Source organism: Erinaceus europaeus, chromosome 18, assembly GCF_950295315.1.
Source record: "Erinaceus europaeus chromosome 18, mEriEur2.1, whole genome shotgun sequence".
Classification (NCBI taxonomy): Eukaryota; Metazoa; Chordata; class Mammalia; order Eulipotyphla; family Erinaceidae; genus Erinaceus; species Erinaceus europaeus.
The window spans coordinates 71,534,971-71,547,687 of record NC_080179.1 but is presented as its reverse complement, the minus strand read 5'-3'; the positions used below and the strand labels follow the sequence as shown (position 1 = coordinate 71,547,687).

Sequence of the window (12,717 nt, the reverse complement as noted above, 5' to 3'; positions counted from 1 at the left end):
ATGGCAGCCAGAAACCACAGTTCCACGTGCATAAATAAGAGGCAAAAGGGACATTGGCTTCTTCCTGGGGTGGGAGGCCCTCTTGGAATTTATACAATCTTTAAGCGAGATATGAAAGCAGGGACTTGTTCAACGCCCTCATTTCCACCACGACTAACCCACAGGCACCTCTGGGAAGAGCCTGGGCTACACAGGGCCTGGGCCAGAGCAGAGACACAACACAGCAGCCACCAACACCCAGGCAAGATCTTCACCACCTTCAGCTCCTCTAGGCCCACGAAGCTGCAGAAAACACACAACTAGACAGCAAGAGATCGCTGAATGTGGACATTCTTTAAAAACTGCAGGTACCACAGACCAGAGAGGGAATGTGACATACAGGATTTTCTCTAAAAAGTCATTGGGGGGGGGGGGTTGGGTGTTAGCACAGTGGGTTAAGCGCACATGGCACAAAGAGCAAGGACCGGCATAAGGATCCTGGTTCGAGCCCCCGGCTCCCCACCTGCAGGGGAGTCCCTTCACGGGGACTTTCTCTCCCCCTGTCTTCCCCTCCTCTCTCCATTTCTCTCTGTCCTATCTGGCAACAACAACAATAAAGGGCAACAAAATGGGAAAAATGGCCTTCAGGAGCAGTGGATTCGTAGTGCTGGCACCGAGCCCCAGCAATAACCCTGGAGGCAAAAAAAAGTAATCATCAGAAAGCAGTGGAGTTATGTAGGCGTCAAGCTCCAGAGATAACCCTGGTGGTAGATAAGAAAAAAACCTTAATTTTAAAATACTCCACTCTGCATTAGAATGGCGGGGTTGAAATATGATAAACTGGGGCCGGGTGGTGGCACACCTGGTTGAGCGCATGTATTACAATGTGCAAGGACCCGGGTTCAAGTCCCCGGTCCCCACCTGCAGAGGGAAAGCTTCGTGAGTGGTGAAGCAGGGCTACAGGTGTCTCTCTGTCTCTCTCCTTCTCTATCACCCCCTTCCCTCTTGATTTCTGGCTGTCTCTATCTGTGTCTATCTGTCTATTATCTGTAAATAAAGGTAATAAAAAAATTTTTTTAAAGAAATATGATAAACTGCACGTTATACAAAGTTTTATTTGCTTTTCACAATAGTTGTAGAGATGGAGTCATCAAATAATACCTCCAATACTAAAGTACCTCTCTCTACCTACCTACCTACCTAGAAGAGGAGGAAAAGGAGGAATAGGAACAGGAGAAGGAGGTGGTGGTGTAGAAGGAGGGAGAGAGGGGGGAGGAGGAGGAGGAAGAAAAAAACTAAGAAGACAGCAATGACAACTGAATGACAGGAAATGACTAAATACAGTCAGAGCTATAATTCTCAAATTGCTAGAGTGTGTATGGTCTGGCAAAGGACGAAAGACTGTTAAATGACATCTCTTACTCCCACTCTACATTCCACCTGATGCCCTGTTCCACTTTCTGATTTTGAGTGAAAGGGTCTTCAAAATCACCTTCAAAGTGAAAGGGAGGAAGGAATCTACTGCCCAGTGTCTAAGATGTTGGCTAGACTATAACATATTCTTCCTCTATTTCCGTAACTATAAAACCCTGCCTGGGTAGTTAACACAGGAGCCTCCTAGGTTATGTAGGGGGAAGAAAAGGGGGTTTGTCTGGGTGGTCACACACTTTATAATGTACTAGGACCAGGGTTCAACCTTCAGCAGGAGAGCTGGGGAGCTTCACAAGTGGTGAAGCCAGGTTGCAGGTACACCTCTCTCTTCTCTCTTAGTTTCTATCCAACAAATGAATCACTCAAATAACAAAACAAACAAACACACCACATTTGATTCCCCAACCCCCCTGTCAAGTAACTTAAGGGCAGCAAAGTTATTTCAGCAAAAAGACTGGATATTAAGAATAATGCTTCTGCACAAGGACCGGCATAAGGATCCCGGTTCGAACCCCGGGCTCCCCACCTGCAGGGGAGTCGCTTCACAGGCGGTGAAGCAGGTCTGCAGGTGTCTGTCTTTCTCTCCCCCTCTCTGTCTTCCCCTCCTCTCTCCATTTCTCTCTGTCCTATCCTACAACGACGGCAACAACAATAATCGCTACAACAATAAAACAACAAGGGCAACAAAAGGGAATCAATAAATAAAATAAATATTCTTTAAAAAAAAGAATAATGCTTCTAAGTTCACAGTCCAGTTGGGATACTCGGTACAGGGAAAAAAGCAGAGGAGAGTGTAAATCTTCAGGGAAACCAAACAGGAAAAGTGAAAAGGGACACCTTTCAAACCAGTGTCTTGAATCGAAAAGGCACAAAAAATACAGCTGTGCTGTTTCACAAATGCACACCCATGAGTACGCGATGACATGGTACGCATTATGCATTACGTATTACAACTCCCGAAGCCAATTATTTCCATTTGCTCTCCTCTGTGCATGCCCCACAGTTTTCCACATGTTGCCAAAAATGCAAATGATTTCAAATTGGGTGATTATAGGTTTTGGAAACAATTTTTGATCTGACAGCATGCATCATTTACTGAAACCCTCCCAGATTCGATGTATCACCACATGCTGGAAATACAAATGTAGGCAAATTCCAAATTAGCTGCTTAAGAGCCAGAAGAGCTGGTGATAATGAAAACATTACTGGCAAAAGAAAAAAAGTTCTGGAAAATGAAGGCGTCTGATAAAGGGATCTAAGTGCAGATACTAATACTGCTATGTTGCAGACAAGTCGAATCTTTGTTTCAGAGTTATTGTTATTTTTTCTTCCTCCCTGACCTTTAAAGCTTTTTAAAAAATATTTACTTATTCCCTTTTGTTGCCCTGTTGTTTTATTGTTGTTGTTATTAATGTTGTCGTTGTTGGATAGGACAGAGAGAAATGGAAAGAGGAGGAGACAGAGGGGGAGAGAAAGACAGAGACACCTGCAGACCTAGTTCACCGCCTGTGAAGCGACTCCCCTGCAGGTGGGGAGCCGGGGGCTCGAACCGGGATCTTTACGCCGGTCCTTGCACTTCGTGCCACGTGCGCTTAACCCACTGCTACCGCCCGACTCCCTAAAACTTTTTTTTTCCCTAAAGCTTTTAAAATGTAATTTATGAAAGAAAAAAGCAAAAAAAAAAAATTAAAAAAAATAAAATGTAATTTATGGGAGCAATAACCCTGGAGGCAAAAAAAAAAAAAAAACTTGAACCTCACCGTTTCTATTTAGACAATAAAGCTGCTAGATCTCCATCACTTTTTTTTTTCTCAATCTCATTTTATTTTTTGATTGCATAGTAATGTTCCACTGTGCATATATCTCACAACTTTTTGTTTGTCTGTTTTGTTTTTACCAGATCAGCTCTGGTTTATGGCAGTGCAGGGGACTGAACCTGGGACTTTGGAGCCTCAGGCATGAGAGTCTCTTTGCATAACCCTTCACTTTATTTGATAGGACAGAGAAATTGAGAGGGAAGGAGGAGGCAGAGAATGAGAGGTGCGCAGAGGCACCCGGGTCGGTCCTTGAGCATTGTAACGTGTGCTCAACCAGGTGTGCCACTGCCCACCCCTCTCTCTCCCTCCCTATCACCCCTTTCCCTCTCAATTTTTGGATGTTTCTATTCAATAATAAATAAAGATAATTTTAAAATAAAAGAGACACCTGCAGAACTGCTTCACCACTCATTAACTATCCGCCTCTAGGTGAGGACTAACTAGGACTTGAACTTGGGTCCTTGTATATAGTAATGTGTATGCGCAACTGGGTCTGCCATGTCCCAACACTGGATTTCTATTCCTTTTTTTTTTTTTTTTTTTACATTTCATTTATTTATGAGAAAGACAGGAGAGAGAAAGTGCTGCCGGGGATCCAACTCGGGACCTCATGCTTGAGAGTCCAAAGCTTTATCACTGCGCCACCTCCCGGACCACTGGATTTCCATTTCTAAGACAAGCAAAGCAAGGCAAGGCCAAGAGACACAAGGATGACGGGACTAACAGTGAGTCAGTCTCCTTCACAGAAGTACTACAGACTTTTACAAATGGTGAAGTAGGGCTACAAGTGCTCTCTCTCTTTCTGTTTTCCCCTTTTGTCTCTGTCCAAAATAAATAAATAGGTAAATAAATTACATTTTTACAAGTTTTTTTTTTTTAATTTTTAAAAATACTTTTGTTGTTTAAAATCCTTTTGTTGCCCTTGTTGTTTTATTGTTGTAGTTATTATTGGTAACCTGACTGAATTTCAATTGTGGGCTTAAACTGTTAATATATTTCCAATAATGACCCCCCCCGAAAAAATAAATCAACTATAATCTTAGACCAGACACCAAAAGCAACTAGCTGAGTCACTATATTAGGTAAAGCTATCTGTAAATAGCACTAAACCAAATAAATCATGGTGAGGTCTTGTATGATACAGAAAATCCTAATAATGGGATTATTACTATTATTATTTTTAACCAGAGCACTGATCAGCTCTGGCTTTTGGTGGTGGGGGGAAACTGAACCTGGGACTTTGGAGCCTCAGGCATGAGAGTCTCTTTGTAGAACCATTATGCTATCTACCCCCGCACCCTAGTAATGGGATTTTCAAAGCCAATTTCTGAATAACTTGGTTATAATAATAATGACCTATTGCCTTCTTTTAAAAAATTTTTTTTATATTTATTTATTTTCCCTTTTGTTACCCTTGTTGTTTTTCATTGTTGTTGTAGTTATTATTGTTGTTGTTATTGATGTCATCCTTGTTGGATAGGACAGAGAGAAATGGAGAGAGGAGGGGAAGACAGAGAGGGGGAGAGAAAGATAGATACCTGCAGACCTGCTTCACCGCCTGTGAAGCGACTCCCCTGCAGGTGGGGAGCTGGAGCCTCAAACCGGGATCCTTATGCCGGTCCCTGTGCTTAGTGCCATGTGCTTAACCCACTGCGCCGCCGACTCCCGCCTATTGCCTTCTTAAACCCTAAGACAGCAGGAAGCCTCCCCGTTCTTTATGAAGCCCACTTTGTGCATCTGTGTCACACTACATTCAGGCTCACTGCTACTTAAACACAGTGTGTGTTAAATTTAACTCAAAGCTGTACAGTGTAGACGGGACTTTTTATCAACCCTGGGGAACCAACAATGCTGCTGGGTGACTGACTCACTTTGGTCCCCTGGTCTGGAACAAAACTCACAGGAGTTTTGTTAGGAGTGGTTTATCGAGCTCTTCTTTCCTTAAAGGCAAAAAGGGGAGTCCACCCAGAGCACATCTGCTGCCCAACTACCATAGCCATTCCACAACAGTCACCTTTCAATGAGGCTATAAAGTGACCTGACCAGCTATGGCTGCTCTGTCTTGGGCAGATGGTAGATAATTAGTCAAAAGTGAACAAAGTTGAGTGCCACTTTGAGGAAAACTGACACTAGCTGTTAGAAAAGGCAAAAATAAATAAATAAATAAACCTTTAAGGGGGAAAAAAACAATATTTCAACCACTATAATTATTACCATGAACATAACAGCTTCCCAATACTTTAATATATTGAAAACTATGACTGTTCTTAGAACACGTAATAAAAAATTGAGATAATGCCTGAAAGATCAGGAAGGCTCAGGAAGACAGTATTTCTAACTGGCTAATTCAAGATGTTACCAAGTCACAAGTGGGTTAAAAGACCCCATGAAAAATATACAAGAACACAAAGGATTTTAGTCTAGTCAAGGACAAAAACTCATCAAAATGACTTCACAATGGGACTAAATTTAAGAAATTACTACTTCTTGGGGTCAGTCAGACAGCTCACCTATACCATGTAGATGACTCAGATTTGAGCCCCTAGTATGTCTATGACATTGGAAGAAGTCACAGTGCTGCTTAATTTCTTTCTCTCTCTCTCTCTCTCTCTCTCTCTCTCTCTCGAAAAGTCAGCTCAAAACAGTAAAGTCCCAGCAAGCACAACCGCCACTGTAGCAATAACAATTGTGACTGTGGTCCAGGAGGGTTGCGCAGTGGATACTGCACTGGATTCTCAACCATGAGGTCTCGAGTTCAATCCTGGCAGAACATGTACCAGTGATGGCTGGTTCTTTCTCTCTCCTCCTATCTTTCTCATGAATAAAGAAATTCTTTAAAAAAAAAAAAAAAACAATAACGACAGACGACAAAATGACTGTGCCCTTGAGAATTTCTGGATCGCACCCCAGTTATCACTGGGGCTCAGTGCCTGCATAACAAATTCACTGCTCTTGCCAGCTTTCCCCCTCCCCTTCCCCCCTTTTCATAGATACAGAGAGAAATAGAGAGAAAGGGGACAAATAGAGAGAAAGGGGACAGAGCAAGAGAGAGGCACCTGCCTGAAGCACCGCTCCACCGCTCATGAAGCTTCCGCAACCAGGCGGGGACCAGGTCCTTGCGCATGCTAACTGCACTTAAGCAGACGTGCCACCATCTGGCCCCTCATCTGAGTATGATTCATGACAGGACTGCTTGACACACCACCCACTTTGTGGACTTCTTAAACCCAGCCTCTGCTCTTCTCCCTCCTCTTTCAGCTGGCCCACCCAACACTCTTTCACAGAGAAGTCGGGACTTCAAAATCCAGGAGGGAGTATGTTCACTGAGCGGTCCTCACCTCCTTCTCTTTCCAGAATCTTCCCGTCCTGGCCAATCTGTACATCCCTACTGCATCCTTATGCTCAGTTTCTCCATCTCGGCCCCCTCCACTTCAGAGTGTAAAATGAGCATCGTTCAGAAAGCCTAAAGCCTTAAGCTCAGGAGGACAAGTAATTTTCTTATTCTAACGGGCAGTTTGAGTAAAATAAGTTAGCTGTGAAATAGATGGCGGACATCTTGGCTTCGTAAAATAAAATCTACCCAGCTCACCACCACTGTGGCTATGTGAATCTCACCCTGATACCTCAACGTCCTGACAGGATCTGTCTTCTCACACTGCATAGCTGATGTGTGCTAACAGTGCTTGAATTCTTCCCCAAAATTAACTCAATTCATTTCAAGGACTTGAACAAGTCATAATCCAGTTCCTCTCTAACATGATAGTTCCAAAGAGTGTGTGAGATATCTACAGTCCAAGTCTTATTTCAGTTTGGCTCAGAGAATATTAATTTTCTTTCTCAGGAGACTGTCCCATTTGTAGACTCGTTTGCTCAAATCACAGCTCCGAACAAGCCCTTTAAAGTACTTAATAAAATATTTTCTACTTAAGATACCCTCCGCACTTACTTCCTATTTCACTTCCCTCAATCACTGTAACTCTAACCCTGCCGCTTAAAGTAATAACTACAAAAGATGGATTAGGGAAAGAGACCGGCACACTTTAATGATGACCCTTTTGGTCACTACCAGGCCACCTCATCATCTGGGACCCTTGTCAGGGAATCCTAGGATTCCCACATAGATTTGATGGGCCTAGACCTCTAACAGATCCCTCTCTCCACCATCACTGGTCATCTCCATCAGGAACAACATCATAAGCCCTCTTGTGGGCCTCTCCAGGACCTTGCCCTCAATGAAGAACAACAATGGTAAGGACTGCCCCACACTGCGAAGAGAGGCTGGGTCAATACACTCTAACACTCATGGAAGACAGGTCCTGAGATGAGTGCAGCCTAGAATATCCCTAGCTAGGACCATGGAATGCGAGCTCTGACCTACAGGGATACAGAGGTTACACAGGGTCTTGTGCTAACTATGAATAGACATGGACACTAGGTCAGATCGATGGGGTCTATAGTTAATGGTATTTATATGCTTTTCCCATATTTGGGAGCCACTCTCTGCCCTGATCCAGCTTTCTAGTCCCATTCCCAACTCTGACAATTGTGGAGTTGTACGCCTCTTATCCTATGGTTTTGTCATTGTTTCCTTTTTATAAATAAAAATTAAAAAAACAAAGAATATACCTAAAATAGACTTCCTAGCTTCATCCAACATCAAGACCCCCAAGATCTCTCTTTCAATACAATCTATGAGTCTTCTTTGTGATTGCACTCCAAGAATTCCTCCTGGAGGTGAACTGATTTTTGTCACACTATTGAGTTCTTCAACCAATTTCCCAAGCAAATAAAGTCAGCAGTTGGTTTCCACAGTGAAGAGCCCAGTTAGTTCAGTTTGAGGTTATCAGGGCAAGCAAGATAGGCAAATTCCTGATCTGGGGTTTCATTCCATGTAAGATTATACCAAACAATAAAAGTCCATGAGTTCTGCTGCAGTCAATGGCAGCAAATCTTTCAGAGTTTATCACACAGGTGACGGACAAGGAGAAAAAGCTGCAGCCCGGGAGTAGGCACAGTGGTTAGAGCACTGTGTTTACAAGAATAAGGTCCCAAGTTCAATTCTTGGCATTTTATGTGCCAGAGGAATCTTCTGCTTTGCTCTCCCCCACCAAGTCTCTCCTCTATCATAATTTTTTAATCTAAAAAAAAAAAAACCCAGAAAATATAAGACTTTGAAACATTCTTCGTCCATCTTAAACCACTACCACCTCCACCCCCAATTGCTTGCAGATTTGCGCTGGCTTCTATCCAATCCAGGCTCTGCCCTTGTATTCAGCCGAGTCCCTATTGGAAATGATTATTGCACTTGGTATTTGATGGTCAATTTCACGTCGCTTCAGCAGTGCTTGAAGAAAATGCTTCTCAGCGATTTGTAGAACGCCTAATGGCAATTCATCCCACCACCTTGGTCAGGAAGAGACGCCAACAGCACAGACATGGATCTGGCCAGCGGGAACCTCACTGCTGATTCACAGATATTGGGAAGCATTTGCATTTGCTGTATTTGGCTGCCTGAGCATAGTTAATCACCACCACTTTCAACCCCAGCAGATAAGCCTCACTGCTTTGACCCCAGAGCTCTAGTTATCTGATTTCTTTTCAGAGACAGACTGGCCAGCTAAGTCATATCTGAGCAAAACACAGCACTGTGAACCACAACTTTATTAGACTTTGTGGGAGTCACTCACCTCCCCAGTTCTTCATTCTTTTTCTTTTCTCCCCCCCCCACTTTTTAAATAAATTACTTTTTAATCTTTATTTATTTATTTTGAATAGAGACAGAAACTGTGAGGGGAAGGGAAATAGTGCAGAAGAGAGACAGAGAGACACCTTCAGCCCTGCTTCACCACTCGTGAAACTTTCCCCCTGCAAGTGGGGACCAGGGGCTTGAACCAGGAATCTTGGGCACTGTAATGCGTGCGCTTAACCAGGAGCGCCACCGCCTGGCTCCTCCCCCTTTTCTTTAACACAATAACAGAAAACGAATTCAGGGAATCACACATGCATGATGACAGTCCTGCCCAGTCCAACTTGCTAGCATTTATTTATTTATCGATTTACTGAGAGGGAGGGAAAGAAAGACAGAGACAGGGTTGGGCGGTAGCACAGCGGGTTAAGAGCACGTGGCACAAAGCGCAAGTAGCCACTCGCAGTGATCCCAGTTCGAGCCCCCGGCTCCCCACACGCAGGGAAGACATTTCACAAGCAGTGAAGCAGGTCTGCAGGTGTCTGTCTTTCTCTCCCCCTCTCTGTCTTCCCCTCCTCTCTCCATTTCTCTCTGTCCTATCCAACAATAAATGACATCATCAACAACAATAATAACTACAACAAGGCTACAGTAACAAGGGTAACAAAAGGGGGCGGGGAATGGCCTCCAGGAGCCGTGGATTCATGGTGCAGGCACTGAGCCCCAGCTATAACCCTGGAGGCAAAAAAAAAAAAAAAAAGAGACAGTAGAAAGATATCACAGTACTATTCTACATCCATGGAGTTCTGCTGGTGCTGTACATAATGATTTTTTTAAAATGTATTTTTATTTATTTTAATGAGAGAAGAGAGAGAGACTAAGACTAGAGTACTTCTCTGCTCTGGCTTATGGTAGTGCCAGGGATTAAACCTAGGATCTCAGAACCTCTGGCATGAAAGTCTTTTGCACACCATTACATTGTGTCCTCTGCCCTACACAGTGCTCTTATATGGTGACAGATGCAGAACCTGTCATATGACACTGTGTGTGCTCTACCAAGTGAGCTACCTCCAGCCCATACTCAATTATATATATATATATATATATATATATATATATATATATATTCATTTATTTTTGTTTTCTTTTCTGTTGCCACTAGGGAGCTCTGTGCCTCCAGTGGTCCCAGTTGACTCATTTTATTATTTTTTTTTTTTGTCTTTTTAAAGATTTTAAAAATATTCCCTTGGGAGTCGGGCGGTAGCACAGCGGGTTAAGTGCACATGGCGCAAAGCACAAGGACCAGCTTAAGGATCCTGGTTCGAGCCCCCGGCTCCCCATCTGCAGGGGAGTCATTTCACAAGCGGTGAAGCAGGTCTGCAGGTGTCTGTCTTTCTCTTCCCCTCCTCTCTCCATTGCTCTCTGTCCTATCCAACAACAACAACATCAATAACAACAATAATAACTACAACAATAATAATGACAAGGGCAACAAAAAATGAATAAAGAAATTAAAAAAAAAAAATTAAAAAAAAAAAAAAATTCCCTTTTGTTCCCCTTGTTTTTTATTGTTATAATCATTGTTGTTGTTGTTATTGATGTTATTGTTGTTGGATAGGACAAAGAGAAATGGAGAGAGGAGGGGGAGAGAAAGATAGACACCTGTAGACCTGCTTCACTGTTTATGAAGCGACTCCCCTGCAGGTGGGGAACCGGGGGGCTCGAACCGGGGTCCTTACTCCGGTCCTTGCACTTAACCCGCTGCGCTACCACCCAACTGCCCATTTTTGTTTTCTTAGATAGAGGGAAAGAGACACTGAGAAGATAGACACCAGCAGCCCTGCAGCTTCCTCTGTGCAAGGACTCCCGTGTGGTGGCCAGGGGTTAAGCTGGGTCACCACTCATGACAGAGTCTGCTCTATCACATGTCCCATCTCTCGGTCCCTTCTATTACTTAATTTTTTTGAATTATTTATTTATTTATTCATGAGAAAGGTAGGAGAGAGAGAGAGAGAGAGAGAGAGAGAGAGAACACACACCAGAGATCACTCTGGTACATGTGCTGCCGGGGATTGAACTCAGGGTCTCACTCTTGAGAGTCCAGTGCTTTATCCACTACGCCACCTCCCGGACCTCTACTTTCTTTTTTTTTTCCTTCACTTTAATTATAATAAGAGGGACAGAAAGAGAGAAAGACCAAGACATAGAGAGAGAGAGAGAAAGGAGAGGGAGAGGGAGAGAGGGAGGGAGGAAGGGAGGGGGGAGAAAGAAAGAGAGAGAGAGAGACCATAACACCAAAGCTTCCTTCAATGTAGTTGGGGGCTGGACTCGAACCTGGGCCCCACACATGACAAAGCAACACACTATCCATGTGAAAAGAAGGGAGGAATTGATGTCTCTTCTTGTTCTAAAGTCAGGTTCTATGACCGACTGTTTACAGTCCACTTTCTGGGACAACAGTGACCACCAGCTGTAGGTTAGAACAGTTCATTTTTCACATCCTTCATCCTCTGGGAAACGTGTGTGCCAGGCTGTTTTATAGGAAATGGGCCTTCACAACCTCACAGCCATTTCCACATGCTCCATCACCTACAGATCAAAGCTACATTTCTGCAATGAATGAAGTTTATTCTGAAATCATGGTTTTACAGTGTTTAATGTGATCATTCCCCATATCTGATCCCCCAGAGAATTGATTGAAACTTCATGATCCTGAAATTTCGAGATGTGGAAAGAGAAGAGTCAGGAAAAAAAAAAAAAAACTAAGTGCAGTGAAGTGGAGGAGATGACAGTTTTGGTCCTTTATGGCACGAAATTGTTGAGTCAGAGGAGTCGACAAAGCAACTTCACTGGGGGCTTTGAGGTTTTCTAGAACATGGCTACACTGACCTGCTGGGGGGTATATGTGTGTTCGAGTGTGTTTGTGTGTGTGGGGGGGGTCCTGACTTCCCAGGAGATTGTCACACAAAAGAGACCAATCACTGATCACAGTGTGAATATAACACATTATAGTAGGTTACCAATATCTCAAAGCAAAGGCCATGTGTCCAGCTCTTTCCTCCTTTGCAACAGTAGGCAACTTGAGAGATAAGAAAACATTCCACCTGGGGGTTGGGCAGTAGCGCAGCGGGTTAAGCGCACATAGTGCAAAATGCAAGGACCGGAGGAAGGATCCCAGTTCGAGCCCCCGGCTCCCCACCTGCAGGGTGGTCGCTTCACAGGCGGTGAAGCAGGTCTGCAGGTGTCTGTCTTTCTCTCCCCCTCTCTGTCTTCCCTCCTTCTCTCCATTTCTCTCTGTCCTATGCAATAACAACAACAGCATTGACAACAATAATAATGACAACAACAAGGGCAAAAAAAAAAGGAAAAGATGGCCTCCAGGAGCAGTGGATTCGTAGTGCAGGCACCGAGCCCCCGCAATCAACCTGGAGGCAAAAAGAAAAAACCCCACCCCTCTACAGCTCAGTCTCTCAACCCTTCGTGGACAGTCAAGACCCTCAGTGGCCTGCACATGATTTAGTCACTTTGTAAAGTGTCCAAACCCCATAAAGCTACAAGGTGAGACGGACGCACTTACCCAATATGGTTGGTTCGTAAAGAAAATTTCCAGTTCTCTTAGCACTTGTGTGGACTCTTGAACGCGCCTTCTGAATTTCTGTAATGTGAGAAACACAGAGGGTTGGCATGGACTGTCTAGGAGAGCGACGCATTCTCATCAGGGAATGCTGGGGATGGTCTAGAAAGCCAGGCTCCTGGGAGCCAGCCACAGGCCAACCTCATTAGCAAGGGAAGAGCCTCAGGCTC

At 44.0% G+C, this 12,717-nt stretch overlaps 1 protein-coding gene across 1 annotated transcript in view; it reads right to left on the bottom strand.

The window, feature by feature from the left end:
* The window catches only part of FMNL2 (formin like 2), a 296,607-nt gene that overhangs the window by 95,043 nt on the left and 188,847 nt on the right, over window positions 1-12,717 (bottom strand). The window contains 2 exon segments of the mRNA XM_060178135.1: window positions 12,491-12,513; window positions 12,515-12,568. Of these exon segments, the coding sequence (XP_060034118.1) occupies window positions 12,491-12,513; window positions 12,515-12,568 (77 nt within the window).